Here is a 25,389-nt window from a genome sequence, read left to right as displayed (position 1 = left end):
TTAATTTCAGATTTTCAATAGTTGCAGCTTTTTATCTTTATTTTCCCTTTTTGAAGTATGCTTTAGTTCTTTTCTCAAAATAAGCAGTAAACCAACACAGTGGTAATGTAATAGGAACAGAAGGAGTGTGGGGTTAATTGGGTAGAATTCTGGTGCACGGAGCAAAATGAAAAAGAAACTACAATGCAAGTAAACTGATGTTCTTCAATCCAGCTTCTTCCACATATCGCAGGAGCCTGACAAAGTAGCGCTCAGGAGGAGAGGTGGCTCCTCTTAGCTTAGATGATACATCACATCCAAAATGGACCTAAAAGAAACAGGTTTTCTTTGGCAGACAAATCAAGACCCAGTACAATATTCAACTCAAGCAGGAATTGGTGGGGGGTTGGGTGGTAACGGGATGTAGGTGGTCACTGTTGAGAAATCATCTCACAGGTTGGGAGGAAAAGAGGACTACCAGAAAATCATCACAGTATGGAGGTGTCACTGGCAGTTAATCATCTTAAAAGGGATGTACTGTTGGACAATCATCACAGTAGTGGTGAAGGGGCACTGCTGGGAATGTATCTCAGAGGCTGCGATTGTGGGATATCAGCTCAGTGGGATGGAAAGTTATCACAGCATGGGTAATTTGGGGGTTGGGAAAAGCTTTCAATGAGTGGTGGGTCAGAGCGTTTCATTTTGTCGCTGGGGAGGAGGGGGAAGTGTTGGCCTGGTGGATTTGCCATAATTAACCAGTAAGGTGCCTCGGGGTTTAAGGCTGAAAATCTACAGTACCTCACCAATGAGGTAGGTACTATGTAATACTGGTAAGTGTGTGAGGCAAAATGGAGGTACTGAAACAGGAAGAGACTAAACATTTCAATTACCGAAAATTAATTACATTGTCATCATTATTTTATTCATATACAAATCTGCCAGTAGCTGGAATATTATGAACGGGACTAACATTGATGCAGAGTCACCTAGCAATAAATAGGACTGCCCCAGTGCCATGTAGTTCCAAAGCTACAGTTAAACATGATTTGATGGGCAGCCATGACCATTATCTCTGCCCTGTTGGAGCTAACCAGTCACATAATATGACATCACAGCACAGGCACAATCCCAATGGAATAGTAACAACTTTAACATATAAAGAGATGATGGAATCAGGGCTTTCAGTGGCTCAATGTTGTAGACAAACTTGGTTGACTTCCTTGGAATGATTTTGTTCTTTGTACTGCTAATAGTAAAAAGAATCATTTTATGAAAAGCATAGCTTTCGGTGTTTAGTCTCCATTACCATTTTTTTGCCGTTTGCCACAAGACATGCCAATTTCTTTATGTGAAATAGTTCAATTTTCTATGTTAAAAATCTGAATAGTTTCAAATAATATCTGACTGGATAACTTAACGTTCAGACAATGGTGAGTATAAACTTGATGATGAAAATGGAATGTGTTTCTTCCCTTCCCTGATGATTCAGCAAGCTAATCCAATAAGTAGCTTGGTTTGCTCACCAGTTTGTAAGAACATAAGAACATAAGAATTAGGAGCAGGAGTAGGCCATACAGCTTCTCGAGCCTGCTCTGCCATTCAATAAGATCATGGCTGATCATCCACCTCAACTCCACTTTCCCGCCCGATCTCCATATCCCTTGATTCCCCTAGAGTCCCAAATCTATCTATCTCAGCCTTGAATATACTCAAAGACTCAGCATTCACAGCCCTCTGGAGCAGAGAATTCCAAAGATTCACAACCCTCTGAGTGGAGAAATTCCTCCTCATCTCGGTCCTAAATGGCCTACCCCTTATCCTCAGACTATGCCCCCTAGTTCAAGACACTCCAGCCAGGGGAAACAACCTCTCAGCATCTACCCTGTCAATCCCCTTCAGAATCTTGTATGTTTCAATGAGATCACCTCTCATTCTTCTAAACTCCAGAGAGTATAGGCCCATTCTACACAATCTCTCATCATAGGACAGCCCTCTCATCCCAGGAATCAATCTAGTGAACCTTCGTTGCACCACTTCCATGGCAAGTATATCCTTCCTTAGATAAGGAGGCCAAAACTGTGCACAGTACTCCAGGTGTGGTCTCACCAAGGCCCTGTACAATTGTAGCAAGACTTCCTTACTCTTATACTCCAACCCCCTTGCAATAAAGGCCAACATGCCATTTGCCTTCCTTATTGCTTGCTGTACCTGCATGCTAGCTTTCTGTGTTTCTTGCATGAGGACACCCAAATCTCTCTGAACACCAACATTTGAAAGTTTTTCACCATTTAAAAAATATTCTGTTTTGCTAATCTTCCTACCGAAGTGAATAACCTCACATTTCCCTACATTATACTCCATTTGCCACCTTACTGCCCACTCACTTAGTCTATCTATATCCCTTTGCAGACTATTTGTGTTCTCCTCACAGCTTACTGTCCCACCCAGCTTTGTATCATCAGCAGACTTGGATAAATTATACTCGGTCCCTTCATCTAGGTCATTAATATAGATTGTAAATTGCTGAGGCCCCAACACTGATCCTTGCGGCACCCCACTAGTTACACCCTGCCAACCTGAAAAAGATCTGTTTATCCCTACTCTCTGTTTTCTCTCCATTAACCAATTCTCTATCCATGTGACTATATTACCCCCAACCCCATGAGCCCTAATCTTGTGTAATAACCTTTTATGTGGCACCTTATCGAATGCCTTTTGGAAATCCAAATATATTACATCCACTGGTTCCCCTTTATCTACCCTGCAATTTACATCCTCAAAAAACTCTAATAAATTTGTCAAACACAATTTCCCTTTTATAAAACCATGTTGGCTCTGCCTAATCATGTTATGATTTTCTAAGTGACTTGATACCACTTCCTTAACAATGGATTTCAGCATTTTCCTGACACCTGATGTCAGGCTAACTGGCCTGTAGTTCTCTGTTTTTTCTCTCCCTCCTTTCTTGAATAGCGGTGTTACATTTGCAACCAAAGCAGCTGATTGGGAGAATCCCTGAGGAAATTCCCAGCATGAATATTTTTAGTAGTTACCTAATAGTGCAAATCTATTGTATCCACACTTGGTCATTTCAAAGGTTGGATTTCTCAAATGCCTTTCTCACAGATCCTCCAAGCTCCATCCTACAACTTGGGAAAGATTCTGCTACCCACATCTTGTTCCACACTAGATCCCATTTGCCCATCACTCCAAACCTTGCCAAACTACCCTGACTTGCTATCATACTGCACATCTATTTCAAAATCCTTGTCTTCATCTACAAATCTCTCTACTGCTATCATGACCCCTTACAGCTTATATCTCATCCCAAGCCCTTGGGTCCTCCAACTCTGGCTTCTTGTGAACTCCTTTCCCTCCCTTAATTCATCTTCAGTAGCACATTTTTCAGTGTCTGCACTTATAATGGAAGCTGTCTATGTAAATTTGTTATGCTATAATTACATCCTCCCACCAGTGCTGGTGCTGCAATAATGTGTATTTACTAATAATTGCAAGCTTTTATCTCATTTTGGAATTAGATAGAGATAATTCTTACCCTTTGTCCTTTCTTCAGGCTCCCTGATACTCTTGTAAGGTTAGATCTGAAAGGAAATAACATTCAGGACATTTGCAAGGAGACAGTTGAAAATTTGAAGCGGCTACAAGTTCTGAATCTGCGTAACAACAGGTTATCATCTCTTAACCCTGATGTGTTTGGATATTTTCCTCGCCTCAGACGTCTTTACCTGGATGGCAACCCCTGGAACTGTACCTGTGACCTCATGAAAATCAGAGTCTTATTGACTGCAAGGCAACTGGAGACCAAAAGTGGTTACTGTGCAACCCCAGCCTATTATCGAGGTGAGACCTGGCTAAATTCCACCAAGGTTCTGAACAGCTGTGGATATAATACTAGACATGGTGTAAAAGAAAAAGCTTTTCTTGAAAATGGTGCAAAGATAGCACAGAATGATGATAGCTCAAACATCAATGGTCCGACTGAAAATGAAGATTATTATGACTATGATGCAGATTAAAAATCAGTGACCAATACGCTAATTACTTTAATAATTCTGATTGTATATGTCATGTGACATAGGTAATCAATGTTCTGTTGTATCTTGAATTTTCTGTTTGCAATTTGTGTATTCTCACTGCTTGTTAAATATTACATAAACTTTTAGAATAGATAAACACAAATTTAAGTGTCTTCCCTGAACCCTTTCTCTGTTGACCTACAATTCAAACAGATTACTGGGCGATTTACTTTTGTCACTGCATGAATTAGTAAAATTTGCATGAGCATTGGCCCAATTCCACTGAGCAGAAAACTTTGAATAATCAAAATGATTAATTTGGTATCACTTTTATAATGGCATAATGTTTTGTCTATATATTGATGTCCCAGGCAAATTAAAGTGCTTTTAGCTGTTAGTTAAAGTGATCTTAACTAAAATGCATATTCAAATTGCTAAATATGAAGACAATCATTATATGTCCTGAATCTGTGCCAGAATTTAAATCAATGTTACTACTGCACGCAGAACTGGCGCATAACTAGCAGTACTGTTTAATTTACTTACATTACTGATTTACTTTGTTTATTAAATTTTACATTAAACTAGCGTTATTGTTTTTCTACTATTATTGGCTAGATTACTAATATTGAATGTAATTACAAAGAATAAAAGGTAGCTCAAATGTTCTATTAGCAATGGTGTACTCAGTTTGTGATGATTTTGGAATAAAGATATTTTTATTAAAACAGAAGCCAATCATTACAAAAAGACGGATTACAATCTGGAACAGGAAAATGGCAAACATTTAATAGTTAACATATAAACACTTAAAAAATTTTTTTATAAAAGAAGAAAATCACATGCTGGTTTTCACTTTGGCCCGGATTTTGCTCTCAGTGGTGAAGGAACAGCGCTTGCCGTTCACTTCACTGATAGTTGCCCAGAGACTTTTTGCGGGCTTGTCAGCGGCGATTTCCTCTAATCTGGCGTCTTTTCCAGTGTGATGCCCTCTGCAGGGGATCTGTGGCATCTGTGAACAGAGCAAGCAACAACGTGGCTCTTCACCCAATTAGATTGAAGTAACCTCACTGAGACACATAGGCTGGAATTTTACAGGCACTCAGAGTGCGGGTTCGGAGGCGGGTCCGCTGTCAAAATCAAAAAGATTGAAAGCGGGTCGCTATCCCGCTGTCAACCCGCCTCCGTGTCAGTTTCCCAATGTCGGGTCTGTCATCCCTGAACAGACCCAACACCAAGTGGCGGGTCATCCAATTTAGATCGGTAAAAACTTGTTAAAATTAGTTAAGCAGGATTTTACCATGTACTTACCATTTTACCAGCTTTTCCACGAGTTTCCCGGCACGTGGGGATCACGTCAGGTAAGTATGTCAGGTGTTGTGTCAGAATGGATGCGCCAGGTTGGCACCACCCTACACCAGCATCATAAAGCATCCCTACAAAGCCATTCCTTTCACACTCATCACCATTGGGGGTGGGGGGCAGAGTTACGTCTCACCATTCAATTCAATTCAATTCAAATCGCTTTATTGGCATGATAAGGTACATCTTATGTTGCCAAAGCATCAAAATACATTTATGGTTGAACACATAAACGCAGTTCTATTCATACAGTGTATAAACAGGTAATCCCTGAGTGTATAAATATACATTCGCATTATTTATATATACTCTTTTCTTAGGTTTACTGGTTGTCCCTCTGTTCATGGCAAGCTGTAACATAGTGTGCCGCCAGTGCTACACAGCTTCTCTCCTCCCCCAGTAGGTATGGGAGTTTTTGGTCGTCATTCAGATTTCTGAATTCAGGGCATATTTGTGAGAATTTTTGGTAGAAATTCTCCCTGATGCCCTGATATTTTCCACAGGCTGTGAGGAAGTGCATCTCTGTCTCCACTACTCCCTGACTGCAGTGAGAGCATATCCTGTCCTCTCTTGGCAGCCTGGTCTGCCTGCGTCTGCCTTTTTCGATCGCTAGGCTATGTTCGCTAAGTCTGTACCTTGTCAAGGTTTTTCTCAGTTTGTTATCCTTTACCATGGTCAGGTACTCAGCCATGTTGTATTGTCTGTTTAGGGCCAAGTAGCAATTGAGTTTGTTTTGGGTTTTTGTTGTTTCTGCCCAATATGACAGGTATTTTTCCTTTTGTTTAGTGACAATTGTGTTGGGTCGAATTCTCTCTGCTACGATGTCACTGTCCTGGGGCTGGTTATTGTTAGTAGCGTTAGTGGTTGCTTCACTGAGTCCCAGGACTAGTTGACTGAGGGAGTTATTCTTTATGGTCCTCTCTTGGCATTTCAAGGCTTCGTAATGATAGCAGTGGGGGTTGCTCATTTTTAGGTGTTTCCAAAATTTGGTGGCTCTTTTTTGGATAGTAATTATTAGTGGAAATTGGCCTAGTTCTGCCCTGCATGCATTGTTTACGGTTTTCCTTTGAGTCCGGAGGATACTTTTACAGAATTCTGCATGTAGGATCTCAATTGGGTGTTTGTCCCATTTTCACTGGAACTCGCTAAGACACATCCAAAGGTGCACACAAATCTGTCCAAGAACGCAAAGTGTTGACAATAAAGATTTCAATGCTTGACAACACATTAACAGAAACTTTACATGTACAGTGGCTAAAGTACACAAGTGCCTACCCTTGTGTGTTGTTAGTTTGAATTATTGGACAAGGATAGGGTGAGTGTGAGGGGTGGCTAGTGAGATGGGGAAGTAATAACGTAGATAGGGATGGGGGAGGTGTAAGGTAAGTTAGTGTAAGTAAGGATGTGCAGGAGTAGGGTAGGGAAGGCAGAGTGATGGGGATGTGATGAGTGGCACAGGAGGATGAGGCTGAGTGTTGCTTTGCAGTAACATTTTGTAATCTATTGAGATCGTTGAAAGGTTTGCGCCACTGCAGCCTGGTCCTCCGGACAACATCCCTGCTTGTGCCCTCCTGTGCAATGTGCAACCAGGCTGCATTGGTGTCCTGGGGAGGTGTCTTCCACCCATGGGAAGGGAAGAGAACCTCCCTGCATGCTGTGACTCCCTCCATAAGCAAATGGGGGGAGTAATGGGAGAGCCGGAGAGCCTGGGTGCACTTTTGTGCAGTGTTTGTCAGTGTTTGCAGCACCTCAATGTTGCAGAACACTGACAGCACAAGTGTCAAAATGAATGTGGCCATGGTCCCTTTAAGGAAACCAGCTGATGAAGCGTCATCAAATGACGTCATGAGACCCGCTTCCTATTAGTTGGCTGGGAACCTCGCAGGGCGGGCTTAACAAGCCCTATTAACGGAAAATCATGTTGGAGGCCGGGATTGAGACAAACAATCACACACGTCGCCCGCCACGGACCCACCGAAGCTGGAAAAATCCGGCCCATAGTGTCCAAACCAGGAAGTATAAAGCAGGAAATATAAATTAGATTTAAATGATGAACAAAAAGCAAAATAAAGACTGGGAAATACAGATGGGATTAAGGGAGAGAGATAAAAGAGACAAACAGAAAAAGTTTAATAAAATATTTACATTTTTTCTAAATCTCTAACATTTTTTTCTGATGGAATGAGACTCCACACTTGTAAAATTAATTTCACAGTACCAGAGGATTGTTCAGTAGTAATTATCACTTATTATGCTATTCAAAACTCATTCCTGAATGCACCAGCCCTAACTTTTTCACCTATTTTTAGTGTGGAACTAGTGGGCAAGCACAGCAAGTTCACGTCGTTGCAGTCGTTTTAATGTCGAGACTATAGGTGAGGACTGCAACAGCGCACCCTGTGGAGGAGCTGGGTTTCTCTGACAGCTACTTCTGGATTTCCACAGTTAACTGTGCATGTGTGTACTCCAGATGTTGCTGTTACATTTCCTCCATTTTAACGGTGAACGCTGATAGCCTCACTGTTATTCCCATTGCAAATTTTGGACCAGTAGTGCTTTAAACTCTCAACATCACATTTACAGGGGAGCATATTTGGAATAAAGATTTTAACAATTAACAAAAGTGTGCTTTTAATAATCAGCTTTGATCATTTGAAAACAAGGATGAGAATATTAAAATTGAGGCGTTGCTGAAATGGGAGCCAATGTAGGTCAGCGAGCACAGAGGTGATGGTTGAATGAGATTAAAATAATATTTTGTAGGAGTGCTACAGACATCTTATATGTGTCGTCACCCTTAATTCAAAGGTAATTTGTATAAATTATTGTGTTACATATAAACATATATCTATTTTTACAGGCTAACTCTAAGTTCCTGCTCCCTTGTGGCTCAGTTGGTAGCACCCTCTGAGTCAAGTTCCACTCCAGAGACTTGAGCACAAAAATTTAGGCTGACACTCCAGTGCAGTACTAAGGGAGTGCTGCACTGTCGGAGGTGCCGTCTTTCAGATGAGATATTAAACTGAGACCCCGTCTGCTCTCTCAGGTGGATGGAAAAGATCCTATAACACTATTTCGAAGAAGAGCAGGGTCATTATCCCTGGTGTCCTGGCCAATATTTATCCCTCAATCAACATCACTGAAACAGATTATCTGGTCATTGTCACATTGCTGTTTGTGAGTGCTTGCTGTGTGCAGATTGGTTGCTGCGTTTCCTACATTACAACAGTGACTACACTTCAAAAAGTACTTCATTAGGTGTAAGGCGCTTTGGGACGTCCGGTGGTCGTGAAAGGCACCATATAAAATGCAAGTCTTTCTTTTCTTTATGTCCCTGTGCAATGCAGAAAATTGTACTTGGCAACGTGACCTATTTTCCAATGTTGTTGTGTAAACAGCTGCATAGACGTGCCTGTAACTCTTCGCTGTATTTTGCTTTTCTCCTTCAGTATTGCATTGATTGATTTCGACCCAACAGATGGAGTTATTTTTAATGTTGCTCCGCCTATTTAGGGGGCGCTGGAGCTCCGACTACCAGACTAATAGCGGAGAACATTTTCCTTGTCTCCTTGCAGTGAAGGCCGACGTGCACGTCAAGTGAAAATTTTTAACCAATCCCCGCGCTCCATGTGTTGCTTCAGTCAAAGGTGAAAGTTAAGACCAAAAAAAAGTAAAGATGGCGCCTGGCGTGTTTGGGAGTTGGCACTGACTGGCAATCATTCTGAGAGAGAGAAGTCTTATTGGGCAACCTGACCTTTTTTAAAAAACCTCTTTCCCCAATGTGAATCTTTCGATCCAGAAGTCTTTTTTTTGTTAGCATTAATTTTTGGCTTCTACCCGCCCCCCCTCCCCCTGCAGTTGCATGGTGAGGTGATGGCACTGTTTGAGTTGGTGTGGCGGGTGCTGCACGCCGTGCTGTGCTTGCAGCGGACTGTGTGCGCCTGGTTGCGGAATGGAATGTGCGCCTGGAAGCGCTGGAAGCCGGCGGGCCTGGGCTTCCACAGCGCCCGCAACAAAGGCAAGAGCCGGCGCGCGCGCTGGCGCTCGGACGGCCGCAGCCTGAAGAAGCTGCCGCTACACCTGGGGCTGGTGGTCACTGAGGAGGAGAGCAGCTACACCGACATCGCCAGCCTGGTGGTGTGGTGCATGGCCGTGGGCATCTCTTATGTCAGCGTCTATGACAACCAAGGTAAGAGGAGTGGGTGGGGGGAAGTAACGCTGCTGAAAGGACATCCACTCCGCACGTCACGTAAACTTCTTTTCTATTAACCCATGTCTTTGAGACTACAAGAGGACCATGCCTCCCTTGGAGCCAGGAGAGCAAAAACAAAAGTCTTGTGACTCGGCGTTTCACTTATTTTCGCCACTTGAAGCAGCGTCATGTCATACCAGGCCCTCCTGTGTTCCTATTCAGGATACAGAGTGAGCAAGCAATTGCGTTAAAGAACAGGACATTCCGATAGAGGGATTGGCTTTCGTTCAACGAGCCTTGACAACGAGTAACAACAGAAAATGCTGGAAAAACTCAGCAGGTCAAGCAACATCCGTGGGGAGAAATTTGAGTTGACGTTTCGGGTCAACCCTTCTTCAAAACTGGAAAGAAAAGAAAATAGATCGAAGGCAGGGCTGCGATCAGACAAAAGAAGTGAAAGAAACAAAAGAGCTAGACGAGATGGTAATAGGCTGAGATTAGGTGTAAAGTGTACTGGCAGGGCAAGAGATAGCTGCCAGGTGTGAGAGAGAAACCAAAGGAAAGAGGGGGGGGGGGAAGGAGTGGAAAAATTACAAGAAAAAAATGTGTAATAGGGGCCAAGGTTATGATCTGAAATTGTTGAACTCGATATTGAGTCCGGACAACGAGTAATTGGCAACAATCGCAATTCGTGACAGCCCTGGTTTAGTGTCTCATCTTGGTTGGGTGATTAAACGAATAGTCTGTAACTTAAGTTTTATTTAATGTTTTATTAACAAATTAAATTAAAATTTGATTGGCTGGGGTGATGATGCACTCCAGTCCCTGCGGCGCCCACCCATCGCGGAAGGCCTTGAGCGTGCTGGTGGACACCGCGTGCTCTCTCTCCAGGGCCACCCGGGCGCGAACATAGCCGCGGAAGGCAGGCAGGCAATCGGGCCGAACGACCCCCTCGCCCGCCCGCTGTCTGGACCAGTTAATGGCCATTTTGGCCAGGCCTCGACACCGATGTAAGAGAAGAATTTACTTTTTTTGGGCACGGCAGTGTTAGTGTGTGGTTTCACTTGGTTATAGTTATAAACTCTACCCTGCTAATTTAAAGTTGCTTAATTCAAATTCTCTTAAGTTTAAAGATTCAAATATTTTGTTACTCACGTGCCTTTCAATTTCAATTTTATTTGTCACATAACCAAATCTAATGTTTCTGTAAGCACAGGTGCATAATCAACCTGTTGGGTACTCTGAAATTTAATTTAAAAACTTCAGATACTAGTGTATAATAACTAGATATCTTTTTGCAGATAATTACAACGTTCAGCTAGTCATTTTGGCTCGGTGGTAACATTCTCATCTGCGTCAAAGCTGTGAGCTCAAGCCTCAGACTTGAGAGCATAATTTAGACTGGCTTTTCAGTACTGAGTTGAGTGTTGCATTAGTAGAAGTGAGGTGTTTCTAGGTCTCATTGCCTGCTCAGGTGGACGGAAGAGATCTCATTGCACTTTTTCCTGAAGATCAGGCAGTTCTGCCAGTGTCATGGAATCTGACCATGCATCACTAAATAACCAGTTTTTAATGCATGGGGCCTATTTCAAAAGGTGCCTGCAAGTTAATGCATCAGTTTCAGCCAAGTATAATTAATTTTTTTTTTACTGTTTAACAATGTTTCTGACTTTGGAACATTTTTATGCAGAAAATCTAGGGAGTACAGAGGGAAATGTATGGTCACTGAAAGCCCAAACACCAGCTTGATTAGTGCTTTCTGTTTTAATTATTCTTTGCTAAAAATTTTCATTTTACTTTTGCACTTTTATCTACCTTATTCACCTTGGTATGTTTTCTCCCATCTTTTGGGGTTTTCTATTGATCTCTCAACAGAAAGGAAATATATATAGGTTATATATAAGGAACAACCCAATTTAATTCAGGCTTGACAAATGTATATTCTATTTTATTCGGGTAAAATTTTGATTGCTGGCTATTGTAAGAGGATCCACGTAGGTGCAGTGAGCAGAACACTATGACTCAACGTCGCACTAACTCTGCACTTTGTACTACACTACCATAATTTGAATCGGCGATGTGTTGATTTGAAAAAGCATATTTAACTTGATTATTTGCCATAGCAGGAGTGGTACTAAGTTTGCTTTAAAATTGTTGCGTTTATTTATTCATGGCATTTAAAAGAAACTCCAGCATAATTTTGTTAATTGGATATATATTCTGCTAAAACCGGTGTTCCTGCAATGTGCTGGTGCCGTGGAATCCGGTCCAATTACACTGAATCTTAAACACATAGAATAGTACAGTATAGAAGGAGGCCATTCGGCCCTTCGAGCCTGCGCCGACTCTTTCGAAGAGCAATCTGGTTAGTCCCACTCCCCCTGCTGTTTTCCCCATATTCCTGCAATTTTTTTTCCTAGTATTTATCCAATTCCCTTTGAAGGCTACTCTTGACTCTGTATCCACCACCCTATCAAATCCTAACCACTCGTGCAAAAAAAAAAGTTTTCCCTCTACAGCTGTTTAAAAGTCCATACCAGTGGACTGACCAGTACTCCCTCATTTATATTACAGTGCAGTTATCAAAGTTGGTGCTGCTGTTAGTGGTAGTATTATAATAAAAAGAAAGCAGTATATATACTTTTCAAAGTGTCTGATCCCATTCCTTGGATGCACTATACAAGTGCCAGCAGGGCTAACTATCCATGTTTTATTGATGAGTCTGCTATTAATAGTGATAAGGCAATTTAAACAAAAAAAAACCTTAATTTCATTTAAAAGAAAATGGCAGATGATTAGCTGTCACTTAACATAAGAACATAAGAAGTAGGAGCAGGAGTAGGCCATATGTCCCCTCGGGCCTGCTCCGCCATTCAATAGGATCATGGCTGATCCGAATCTAGACTCACGTCCACTTCCCTGCCCGCTCCCCGTAACCCCTAATTCCCTTATCTGCTAGGAAACTGCCTATCTCCATTTTAAATTTATTTAATGTTGCAGCTTCCACAGCTCTCTGGGGTAGCAAATTCCATAGATTTACTACCCTCTGAGTGAAGAAGTTTCTCCTCATCTCAGTTTTGAAAGGGCAGCCCCTTATTCTTAAACTATGCCCCCTAGTTCTAGTCTCATGGATGACATTCTTTCTTTTGTTCTTGTCCCTAAAATGAGAGCGCACTTCTATGCTAACTGTATATCTGTTTATAAAACCATGAGCAATGTTTGGCTGCACTGAGTGTATTGGAGGATAATGTACAATAGACTGCAACAAGGTTCTTTATCTTTGACCAAAATATGCTGTCGGTTATTGAAGTAAATATTTTTAAATAAGGGATTGGGTAACAAATTTGGTTAGACCAATTTTGTCACTCAGCCTGGATTCAAAACTAATAAATGTATTACCTTCACAGAAAGGGGCCATTTGGCCCAACAGGTCCATGTTGGTGTTTATGCTCCACACAAGCCTCCTCCCACCCCTCTTCATCTAACCCCATTAACTTATCCTTCTATTCCTTTCTCCCTCATGTGTTTATCTAGTTTTCCCTTAAATGCACCTATGCTATTTGCCTCAACTACTCCATGTGGTCGTGAGCTCCATATTCTAAGCACTCTCTGGGTAAAGAAATTTCTCCTGAATACCCTATTGGATTTATTACAGGTTGAGCGTCCCAAATCCGATGTTCCGGGATCCGGACTCCGGGACGATTGGTGGTGGGGGTCTGGAATCCGGACACCGAGGGAGGCTTGCCAAAAACTGGAACCTGGACCCCGGCATTTCCGGACTCAGCATGTGTTTCTGATGTCTGAAGTCTGGAAATATCGCAACCTGGGCTCAGGCGTTTCCAGACTTCGGACATCAGAAACACATTCCGAAGTCCGGACAAACCCGAAAACTGGCTTGGCCCCGGTCCTGAGGTTGCCGGATTCGGGACATTCTACCTGTAGTGACTATCTTACATTTATAGTCCCTAGTTCTGGTCTTGGCTGCAAGTGGAAACGCCTTCTCTATGTCTACCTTATCACACCCTTTTATAATCTTAAAGACCTTTATCGGGTGTAGAAGTGCCTTACTTCTTAGCTCTGGGTAATGACTCAATACACACTTGGATTCGTCAGACGGACAGGCCTTTTATTTCACTTCTTGCAAGGGGAATCAGCACCTCTACTCAAGGGGTGAGGCTACTATTCCAATGATACAGCGTAAGCGTTCCATATTTATACAGTGTAACAAACAAGTTTGATTGACATTCCTTTGTTCCTCTATCAGGATACATTTTAGATTAATCATCAGGTCTTATGACATATTGACAGAAGGATCCTGGACACAAGTCAACCATTAATCTATAACAGGGCATGAATTGTGTAACCGGAGGTCCTCTTTAATCTTAATCATGTATTGGGAGGCTAGTTTGCTTACGGTCGCAAGTTATCAGGTCACTGGGTAAATCAAACGGAACCCATTGTTTCACTTCTACATTCTTATGAGGTGGGCAGACATCTGTTCTTGGCTGTAATCCAGGTTCGTGCAATAGCTCTAGTTACACATCGACTCTTTACCTGTGTCAAGTCTGAAAACTTTTACCAAGCAAGCACTTGAAATTAACCCCTTATATCATGTAGATTTCCTCACGGGTCACCCCTCAATCTTATCTTTTCTAGAGAAAAGAGCCCCAGCCGGTTCAATCTTTCCTGGTGGATATAACCTCTCCAATCTGTAGGCTGCTGATGATTGCAGATTTGTCATTGGTAGCAGGAATAATTTGAGGCAAGATTGCACAAGTTATCTGACTGCATTAAATTGTATTGGCTTAGGTGATTTTTGTTTTCTAACACATTTGTACCAATTATTAAAAAAAAACTTGCATTTATAGAGAGCCTTTTCATGTCCTGGGGACATTTCAAAGCGCCCTGCAGCCCATGAATTACTTTTTGAAATGCTGTCACTGTTGTGCCAACTGGGTGCCATATTTGCCTATGACAGGGTCCCACAAACAACAAAATTTAATAATCAAGCAATCTGTTTTTAGTGATGATGGTTTAGAAATGAATGTTGGCTAGAACACTGGGAGAACGTCTTTGAATACTGCCATGGGATATTTTGCATCCACCAGAACAGGCAGATAGACCATGGTTTAACTCATCTTTAGCACTTCTGACGATGTAACACTCCACTGAAGTGTCAGTTTACATTATTTGCTCAAGCTCATGGAGGGGCTTGCACCTTCTGACTCTGGTGAGAGTGCTACTGTTTGAACCAAGCTCACTTAATACTCGAAATAAACCTAGTAACACTGCTGTTTAAATGGCTAAAAGTTTACAGACATGGGCAAAAGAAAAAGTGTCTGTTACTTACAGCTATAACTAGAGTTTACCTAATGCTGATGCATTCTCTTTAAAAGAAACCAGAGGAGGGAAAGGGGTGGTGAAGAGAAACAGTTGTCACAGTTTTTAGGAGTAATAATTTGAATATTGTCAAAGATATGAGCGGTGGATTTCTGGTATCTCTGGGCTTTTTAAAAAAAAATGTAACTCTTAAAAGCACTCCTACAATATAGAATAGATTATTCACACACCTTGATTGTGGCAGTAACCAGCGAATAGTTAGGTGGGGTTCTTATTTTTACTACTAGATCTGATATGGTGTTGCTCATGGATTAAGAATGAAAAGAATCCGATCTGTGCTACCTATGATTGTTCATTTCACCATTTGTCCGACCAGTGCACTTCTGTTGCTGCCTGTAGATTGTAAGACCTCTGCTGAAGTAATAACTCAACCTTTGTAGGTTTATATTCAGCGATGCTGTCAACTGTGTGAAACCCTTGGGGTCGATTTTGTGGAACCTGTCGGGAAGAAGGCGGGACTCCCCCTTTTGGGTTTCTGACCCGCCTACTTCGATGCCTGGCCACTCCGCGCGATTTTCCCTTGATTGACCTTGTTGAGCCCGCCCAGCGGGCTCAGCAGGCCAATTAAGGGCCACCCGGCAGCAGGTGACGTCACAGACTGAAATTTCATCTGTCAAGATTTCTGACAGATGAAATATCTGTTTTACAGCTGTTTGAAGCTGTCAAACACTGACAGTCTGATTTCTAAGATGAGTCCTTCTGCGCAGACTCATTTAGAAATCTCAGCAGCACTAAAAGCTGAAGGCTGTCACTTTTGACCGATCGCAGCCGTTCAGCTTTCAGTTCCGGCTGAGTGCTGCGCTCCCGACGGCTACAGGAAGAAAGGCTGTAAAGGTAAGTAAAAGTTCTTTACACACTTTAGACATACCAAACACACTTACCTTTACACTCATGCACCCATCACTCACCTGAGCGCCGATATCGCGACCCCTCCAACTCATTCAACCCAACAGCCCGCTGCTCTAACCTGGCATGGTTTGGAGCCGTCGGGAAACCCACACGAAACCCCTCAAAATGGGGATTAGGCTAAAAACTGCCTGTTAACTACCTGTTAACAGGCAGTTAATTGGCACTAATCCCTTCCCGCCTGGTTTCGGCGGGTCCCAGTGCGGGGCGGGTACCTGCCGCCCCTGAAACTTACGTGGGGTGGGGTTTTGGGCGGGATGGTGTCGGGACCCCCAAAGTCGGGATTCCCCCCCCCCCCCCCCCCCGCCACACGCCTGAAACCCCGCCTGACAGCTCCCCGAAAATCTAGCCCCTTGAGTCAGAAGTCCGTGGCACTATTGCAATGTAAAAATGGTTGTTTGTGGGGCCGGGAGGGTGGAGTGGCAGCAAGCGGCAATAGCAAGACGGTGTGGAAAATGAACACAAAAGAGGGATGGGGTAATTTTAACCCCCAAAAAGGGTGGGGTTTGGGTCTGGTGGCAAGTAAAAATGTTAAATTTCAAAGACCGCCCCAATCCGCCTCTAACCCGCCCACTTCTGGTTTTAATGGAGGCGGAAAGGGAGACTGGTGACCAATCCACTCGTATGTGGCAGGTCAGTCGTTGAAACCTTGGCTGCGTGCCTTCATTTTAACAAGGTTTCTATTTTTAACTACTGTCGGTCAGATTTCCCTGGCAAGTAAAAGGAGGCGAGAAGGGCTTGAACCGAGAGGTAAGTGTCTTCACAGCATAGCTTGTGGAGCAGGAGTATTTTCTCCAGGCCCAATGAACCTCTGCCGCGGCCCCCCAACCCACGATCACCCGACCCTTCCCCACCACCACTAAACCGCAAGGATCGGTCCTAGGACCCCAGCTGTTCACAATATATATTAATGATCTAGACAAGGGAATTGGATGTAATATCTCCAAATTTGCAGACGACACAAAGCTGGGTGGGAGGGTAAGCTGTGAGGAGGATGTCGTGAAACTCCAGTACGATTTGGACAGATTGGGTGATTGGGCAGAAACATGGCAAATGCACTATAATGTGGATAAATGTGAGGTTATCCACTTTGGTGGCCAAAACAGGAAGGCAGATTATTATTTGAATGGCAATAGATTGGGAGAAGGGGAAGTGCAAAGAGACCTGGGTGTTCTTGTGCACCAGTCGCTGAAGGTAATTATGCAGGTGCAGCAGGCGGTTAAGAAGGCAAATGGTATGTTGGCCTTCGTAGCAAGAGGGTTCGAGTACAGGAACAAGGATGTCTTGCTACAGTTGTACAGGGCCTTGGTGAGACCGCACCTTGAGTACTGTGTGCAGTTTTGGTCGCCTTACCTGAGGAAGGACATTCTTGCCATGGAAGGAGTGCAGCGAAGATTCACCAGGCTGATACCTGGGATGGCAGGAATGACGTATGAGGAGAGATTGTGTCGATTGGGCTTATACTCACTGGAGTTTAGAAGATTGAGAGGGGATCTCATCGAAACTTATAAAATTCTGTCAGGCCTGGACAGACTAGATGCAGGAAGGATGTTTATGATGGCCGGGGAGTCCAGAACCAGGGGTCATAGTCTAAGAATAAGGGGTAGGACATTTAGGACTGAAATGAGGAGGAATTTCTTCACCCAGAGAGTGGTGAACCTGTGGAATTCTCTGCCACAGAGGGCGGTGGAGGCCAGTTCATTAAATATATTCAAAAAAGAGTTGGATATATTTCTTAAGGCTCAAGGGATATGGGGAGAAGGCAGGGACAGGGTACTGAATTTGGATGATCAGCCATGATCTCATTGAATGGCGGAGCAGGCTCGAAGGGCCGAATGGCCTACTCCTGCTCCTATCTTCTATGTTTCTATGCTCCCAATCAGACAGGCAGCCAAGCCAGTCATTCGGGCTGGTTGTCAAGCGGGGAACCTGGGGGGTGGAAATTAAAACACGCCCTGGAATTTAAGCTCCAGGCCATTGAGGAAACCTGCACTTCTGGGTTTCCCGACCATAACTCCTTCACTTCCCCCAGCTCCAAAACCATGCCCCAGTAAGTATTGGGGCCAGGGAGTCAGAAAGAGTGGGGAATGAGTAGGGAAACAGATTCAAAGAGTTTTCTTTATTTGTGAACACAGAAGATTAACTGGGTAAAATGAAACTTTTTGAAGAATATTTAATTGGGCACCAGGCTTTGGTACACATGTTTGCCTATAGTAAACAGTTAAAATTGAGCAATAGTTGTACGTGCCTGTTTCAAACCGGTTTTAGCTTGGGCAGGGGTGATAATTGTAAGCTGCACTTCAGGTATGCAAACTCTAATTTTGCTGAAGAGGTCAAGAAGAGTTAGTATAGTACTCTGTCCTTGCATTCAGGGCAAGGCATGTTCTTTTTGGATTTGCTCAGAAAACTAGCTGGGCAGAATACTTTTTGCTTGTCAAATGTGAAGGATGTGACTAAAAGATCCGTTGTGTATTTTTCAAGATGTGCAATGTCCAAGGGGAAGAGAAATGTAAGAGATTGAAGCTGTAGAGAGCAAGACATTTTAAAGGTTACCAAAGCTGTAAAGTAATTGTCCTGGCAAGATAATTACTGTAGTACATTTGTTTCCTAAATCTGTGGTGTCTGTATGATGCTTGTTAGATTTTTGATTTCATGGGTAGTAACTTAGTCACAAGTTTTATGCATAATGATAGATGGGTGTGACTTCTGCCTCAACAACTCTTCAGTGCTGTTGATTTAGTATTGCATTTTGAACTCCTCACTCCAGCCGGTGCAAGGCCATGTAAATGGAGTGAATTTTGAAGCTGCACATTCTATGAACCTTGTAGCAATCTGAGGCTAGATAATGTAAAAGTACAAATGAAAGGAAGTAGTAGAAATCAAGTTCAGAGCATGTAGGTGACGTGATTCTCCAAAACATCAATTGTGTTGTGTACAGGGAATGTGGGTTTGCATCTGCCGATTTGACTAATGTGTTCCTGATGTGTAATACCATCAGGATACTGCATTATAAGGGGCACAAAATTGGAAGAGTCAACTCCGTGTTACTCAGCAAACTACTCAAAAGCAGTGTTGGCAGAGGACAATAATTTGTCCAAAACCCTTGGCTGGAAAACCGTACAAGGCCTGAGGAGTTTGAGTAGAGTTCTTACTATCGGCTTCTTAATGACTTTTAACCCTTGTTCTGAAAATTGCCACCATACTCTTGCTGGTTGGGAAGGTCAATGAGCGAGGATAGGGCAGTTGAGGTACTGCTGTTAAGGAGGGAGGGATGTGTTCCTCTTATCGACCTATTGGAGAATGCTGAGTGGTACAGAGGGTAGGCATTGACTTGTTCAATGACAGCAGCTTGTATTTATGTAGCACCTTTTTAAAGTAACAAAATGTCCCAAGATGCTTCACGGGAGCGTTATCAAACAAAATTTGACACCAAGCTACATAAGGAGACATTAGGACAGATGACTAAAAGCTTAGTCAAAGAGGTAGGTTTTAAGGAGTGTGTTAAAGGAGGAGAGAGAGGTACAGGCAGCAAGGATTAGGGCGGGAATTCCAGAGCTTAGGGCCGTGGCAGCTGAAGGCACAGCCGCCAATGGTGGAGCGATTTAAAATCGGGGATGCTGAAGAGGCCAGAATTGGAGGAGCGCAAATATCTCTGAGGATTCTGGGGCTGGAGGAGATTAGAGATGGGGAGGGGCAATGCCATGAAGAAATTTGAAAACAAGGATGAGAATTTTAAAATCGAGGCATTGCTTAACTGGGAGCCAGTGTAGGTCAGCGAACACAGCGGTGATGGGCGAACGGAACTTGGTACGAGTTAGGACATGGGCAGCAGAGTTTTGGATGACGTCCAGCTTCCAGAGGGTAGAATGTGGGAGGATGGCTAGAAGTGCATTGGAATAGTCAAGTCTAGAGGTAACAAAGGCAGCGGATGCCTGATTATAATCGCTCAACCTTTGGTGGCCGTGCCTTCTGTTGCCTAGGCCCTGCCTTCTGTTGCCTAGGCCCTAAGCTCTGGAATTCCCTGCCTAAACCTCTCTGCCTCGCTACCTCTCTTTCCTCCTTAAGATGCTCCTTAAAACCTACCTCTTTGACCAAGCTTTTGGTCACCTGCCCTATTTTATCCTTATGTGGCTTGGTGTCAAATTTTTTGTCTTAAAATACTCCTGTGCAGTGCCTTGGGACGTTTTACTATGTTAAAGGTGCTATATAAATACTTGTTGATGGTTTACAGCAGTTGAGCTAAGTCAGGGGTGGAGTCGGGTGATGTAACGGAGGTTAGTGATGGCGCATATGTGTGGTCGGTAGCTCATCTCGGGGTGAAATGCAACACCAAGGTTGCGAACAGTCTGACCACCCAATTTCCCTTCCTGGCTCTCATGTTGGCTGACATTGTTAACGGTTCTCTTTCCTCGGGTACTGTCCATCCTCTTCCCTTCCCCCTCCACCCCCTGCCACCCTTTTCTAATCTGCTGTCATCGCTCTCCTCAAAAAGAGCTATCAAACCTAATTGCACTTTCCAGCTCTTGATCTGTGGTCTTGTAGGCCACGGCACTTCCAGTGCACATCCAAGCACTTTTATTAAATGCAGTGAGGGCTTCTGCCTCTACCACCCTTTCAAGCAGTGAGTTCAGAACTCCACTATGCTCTGGGTGAAAACATTTCTCCTCAATTCCCCTCTAATCCTTCTACCAATTACTTTAAATCTATGTCCCTGTTTATTGATCTCTCTTCTAAGGGAAGTAGGCCCTTCCTATCCACTCTAGGCCCCTCATAATTTTATACGCTTCAATTAAATCTCCCCTCAGCCTCCTCTGTTCCAAGGAAAACAACCCCAGCCTATTCAATCTTTCCTCATAGCTAAAATTCTCCAGTCCTGGCAACATCCTCATAAATCTCCCCTGCGCCCCCTCTAGTCCGATCACATTCTTCCTGTAATGTGGGGATCAGAACTGTGCGCAGTACTCTAGCTGTGGCCTAACTACTGTTTTATACAGTTCAAGCATAACCTCCCTGCCCTTGTATTCCATGCCTCAGCTAATAAAGGAAAGTATCCCATATGCCTTCTTAACCACCTTCTCTACCTGTCCCGCTACGTTCAGGGATCTGTGGACATGCACTCCAAGGTCCCTCTGTTCCTCTACACTTCTCAGTATCCTACCATTGTGGAGGAATCGGGGGAGAGGGGCTTAAGAAGATGGGTTGCAGTAGAGAAAAGAAGCCAGGGGTTATCTTTGCATTCCAGGATGATTCTGGAATAGTGAGCAGTTAATGGCAGACTCATTAGTGCTTTGTGCTTCAGCCAGATCTGGCGGTGAATAGCTAAACCAGTTGTCCACCATATCCGTTCAAGTCTGCGTCTCTTGGACTTAAGGGAGCAGAGATGAGGGCCATTCAAAGGTGATTCAAACCTAAGATGGATGGAGAGAGGGAAGAATCATTGAAACAAACTGTAAGGAGTTCTGTACTGGGTGTTCAGTAACAAGGGAATTAAGTTCCCTATTGCCTGAGCAAGGGTCTCCAAGGCCCTATTATTTTTATGGTGACATTACAGGTTACAGACTATTTCTACCTGAGAGTCCTCCGCCTCTTCTTAGAAGCAGGTGAGCTATTATGATCATGTATACTGCTGTGTCATTTTCCTAGAGCAGAATTGGTGCAACTCCAGGCAAATTGTTGCTCGACCACATATATTGGAAGAAATTGGATGGTTACCCAAAAGACAGATGTTGAGTTGCCAATACCATATCTCTTGGAAGTCTTTCAGGGGAGGGTCACCTGACAACTTTCATCAGTCCCATGCTGCACTTCGGAATACAGCCATACAAGCAGTTTGTGAATATTGGCACAATAGAGCAACAACTGCAGTGTTTGGTTCTATTTTGCTTGGAAGATTCTGCTGCAATTGTAGTGGTGTCAAAAAATTAAATGTTTTCTCCACATTCAAATTAAATAATGTGTTTTAAGGATTGAGGATAAGGTTGATGGAACAAAAACTATAGATCGGGTCCTTCTGTGGGAAGCCGACTGCCTGTCCCCCACCCCTCAATACCTGATGGTGTATGTTGCAATTGGTTCTGTTTGGGCCATTTTTTGGGGCTGTTGCAATTAGTTCAGTTTGGGCCACTTTGGGGGGTGGGGGGGAAGCATAAACTCAAAGAACAGTTCTAGTTACAAATTTAGTTACAGTAGAATATGTATTTGTTGAGGTTTGTATCAGATTTTAATTTGATATTTTTCTGTTATCTGTAAAATGAAACTTTAGTTTTGAGCATTCTGTGAAATGCTATACCATTTGCTTTGTATTGTGTCCTATGCATATTTGAGTGTTTCTTGCATGTGGACAATTGGAACATTCTCAAACCATTCTTCTCAAAATTAAATGCAATTTGTACTCAGTTTTGCGTTCGTGTTGCTCAGATTGTGCAGCTCAACAGTCATTCAGAAAAAGTGAACATATTTCATCAGATAATAAGGATTTTCTTAGGTCTCCACTGTGTCACAAATAGCTCTTCAAGTCCCTGGATATTTTAATACTTTGGGTGACCTGCAGGACCAAAATTATAGTCTTGAAAGTTTAACTACAATTATACATTATTGTAGATGTGGCTAATTGTGTAAAGATTCCTTTACCGCAGTGGTGTTTATAATAATCTGTGGTGGCTACTTGTGACTGTCGGCAGACTTCCTGCTTCACGTATTTCTGCTTGCCTGGCTGTGGGGTGTAGACAGCTGGGATTCAGTTCTAGTTCTGCACCACTTGTCAAGTGAGGGACTGCAGCGAGACGGCAGGACTGTCCACTTCTGTACAGTGCAATTAAGAGCTCTATTAAAAATGATATAATTAACAGTTTTAGTTGGAGCTGTTGATCATTTAAACTATAAAATCTGACATGGAGCCACAGAGATGTTAGGGTAGGTGACCAAAAGCTTGGTTGAAGAGGTAGGTTTTAAAGAGTGTCTTAGAGGAGAGAGAGAGGTAGAGGCAGTGAGGTTTAGGGAGGGAATTCCAGAGCTTGGGGTCCAGGCAGCTGAAGGCACGGCTGCCAATGGTGGAGCGATGGAAATTGAGAATGCAAAAGAGACTAGAATTGGAGGCACGCAGAGATCTCGGAGGGTTGTAGAGCTGGAGATTAGAGATAGAGAGCGCTGAGGCCATGGAGGGATTTGAACACGCGGATGAGAATTTTAAATTGCAACTTTGTTCTAGTTGCACATGTGAAAGATTTGTGCAGGAGCAGTTACCTCAAGTTGCTGACTTCTGAGTAACTACACGAGCACAAAGCTTGCATGTGCCCAGCTGTTCCATTATTGATGAATCTGCTGTGGTGAGTCAAATTGTGCTCTGAGCAATTTAACTGCAGCAGGACGTTGGGGCTTTTCTGTAATATAAAAGTGTCATTCGTGTTACCTTGGACTTGAACAATTGCTTTGTCAGCATTCTGTGGTTGGATTTGACTAAGAGAAATGATCATCTATGAATTAAATCATTTTCCATTTCATTGTTTTCTCTTTCTCTTTATATTTCTCTGTTTAATTAGCTTATTTTCTTTTTTGCCATCTTTCCTACAATTTCTGACCATAGAGCTGTGCAATATTCAGTGACTTTTAATATAGTTACTGGGAAGCTGCACGCAATTGAAAGCTCGTACTTATTGCTATAAATGTGGCTTGAATGTCTTCAAATATATGGAATTCTACTTTTAAGTTCTGTTCAGTGTAGGTGTGTGTATACTGAAAAGGCTGATATTGAAGCCTAAGAATTTATTTATCATTCACTAAAGTTATCAGTCACTTTGTGCCCTACAGATATGTTGGACACTTAAGAAAAGTGAAATTAATAGGATTTTGAAAATATGCCCCATGATTATAAATGGGTTTTTATTTCCAATTACTGTTGCACTGTAGAGGTGTTAAATCCATAGTCTGAAGGTCCTGAACCACCTTTCCTGTGGGTCTGCATCTAGAAAATAGCAAAAACTTTGACCAGTTGGAAATGTTTCATTTAGCCTAGGTTTGAGTTGAAGATACTTAACATAGCAGTAGCCACAGAACTAATTAACTTTTAAAATGTATTTTTATAAGCTTTAAAGGCTGTGCCTATATTTAGGTGGAGATGGATTTCCAGTTAAGAGAGTTTAACTGAAATCCATCTGAAATCATTTAAATGGGTGGATGCTATAATGGGGTCATGGGGTCTTTCCGGATGAACCAGAATGGCCCTATATTCTTCCTTGTCCATTTTTTGTATGATCCTTAAAACTAATCGAAACATTTTTACCCTGGACGCCAAATTTAATCTCTTGAAGCTATAAACTTCTCAAGGATTTTATTTCAGCAATAACTATGAGAATGAAGATTTATATTGTGCTCTTTCAAATTCCCAGTGTATAACTTCCATGAAAATGAATGATTTTATTAATGTGAAATGGGATTTGTGTCACATTCATCCATTTGACAATCTGATGATATTCTCCTGTTTGGGTACAGATGCAATCCAAGTCACTACTGATATTTCAGGGAGTTCTCAAATTTAACACTTAAAGAAACAGCTAATTCATGCTCAAACAGGAACATTTGTTTTTCTGTTTCCCTCTTTTCTCCCCCCACCCCCCCCCCCCCCAACTTTGTTTTGCAGTATTCCATTCGCATCACACTGGGTTCAGTTCTTCTGATGCCTGTTAACCTGTGTACAATGCAAACATGTTTGCAGAAAGCCCGAATTGTAGCGAGCGCATTCAAATTGTAGCAAGCAACTTGTGATTTTTAGGGAGTATTTATGCAGCCAACTTTCCTTTACCTTAAGGTACCAACACTACCCTATAACTGTAATCTTTTCTACACAGGCAGCAACTAAAGTCTTGCGTACAGTTGGGTTTTGTTCACCTCTTTTAAAAGTACTGTAAATTTTATCTGACATCAGTGGTAAAAGTGACATTTGTGTACTCCTGGCACTGATCGCTAAACTCGCTCATTGCTGCTAAATGAAGGACTAGAAATGATTCAGAGCCACGAGTACCAAAAACAAAGATGCTAAGGGTTCTGATCACTTCTAGAAGATCTTTAATTAATCCTTTTCTCTGCCATTGGTCTTTTTGTATCTTGCAATTTGCTACTGTAAACCAGATTTCTCAAATGTGGGCTAAGTCACTCGCTGATGTCCTTGATGAGGTCACTGACCAGTCTTGGCTGCTTCAATCTTATTTCTAGTCTCTTTGGCTGCTGTTTTGCTTATGGTAATCACTGTTTTTAATCATCTAACTAACGTGCCCTGTGTGTGTCTTTCAGGTATTTTCAAGAGAAACAATTCCAGGCTAATGGAGGAAATCTTAAAACAACAGCAAGAGTTACTAGGTCTGGACTGTTCAAAGTATTCTACTGAAATTTTAAATAGTAACAAGAAAGTTGAACAAGGTAGGTAATTTTATTAAATATCTTATTCAATGTGATTTTTTTAAATTGCATTTTCTGTAGCTTGAGATTTATTTTGGAAAGATTAAATTGTACACCAGTTTC

General features: G+C 42.6%; 1 protein-coding gene across 3 annotated transcripts in view; it reads left to right on the top strand.

Moving 5' to 3' along the window:
• Nucleotides 1-9,031: 9,031 nt before the first annotated feature.
• nus1 (NUS1 dehydrodolichyl diphosphate synthase subunit) overlaps nucleotides 9,032-25,389 on the top strand; it is a 30,965-nt gene continuing 14,607 nt past the window's right edge. For all 3 annotated transcript variants that reach the window (XM_085997334.1, XM_085997336.1, XM_085997335.1), the window contains exons 1-2: nucleotides 9,032-9,567; nucleotides 25,162-25,287. In XM_085997334.1, the coding sequence (XP_085853460.1) occupies nucleotides 9,252-9,567; nucleotides 25,162-25,287 (442 nt within the window). In that variant the 5' untranslated portion in view covers nucleotides 9,032-9,251. The remainder of the gene's footprint in view (nucleotides 9,568-25,161; nucleotides 25,288-25,389) is intronic.

The sequence above is a fragment of the Somniosus microcephalus genome, chromosome 9 (assembly GCF_052327205.1).
Source record: "Somniosus microcephalus isolate GS21.2 chromosome 9, FLI_Smic_1.0, whole genome shotgun sequence".
Taxonomy (NCBI): Eukaryota; Metazoa; Chordata; class Chondrichthyes; order Squaliformes; family Somniosidae; genus Somniosus; species Somniosus microcephalus.
Note: the sequence above shows the minus strand (reverse complement) of the source record. Positions and strands in the feature narration are given on the sequence as shown.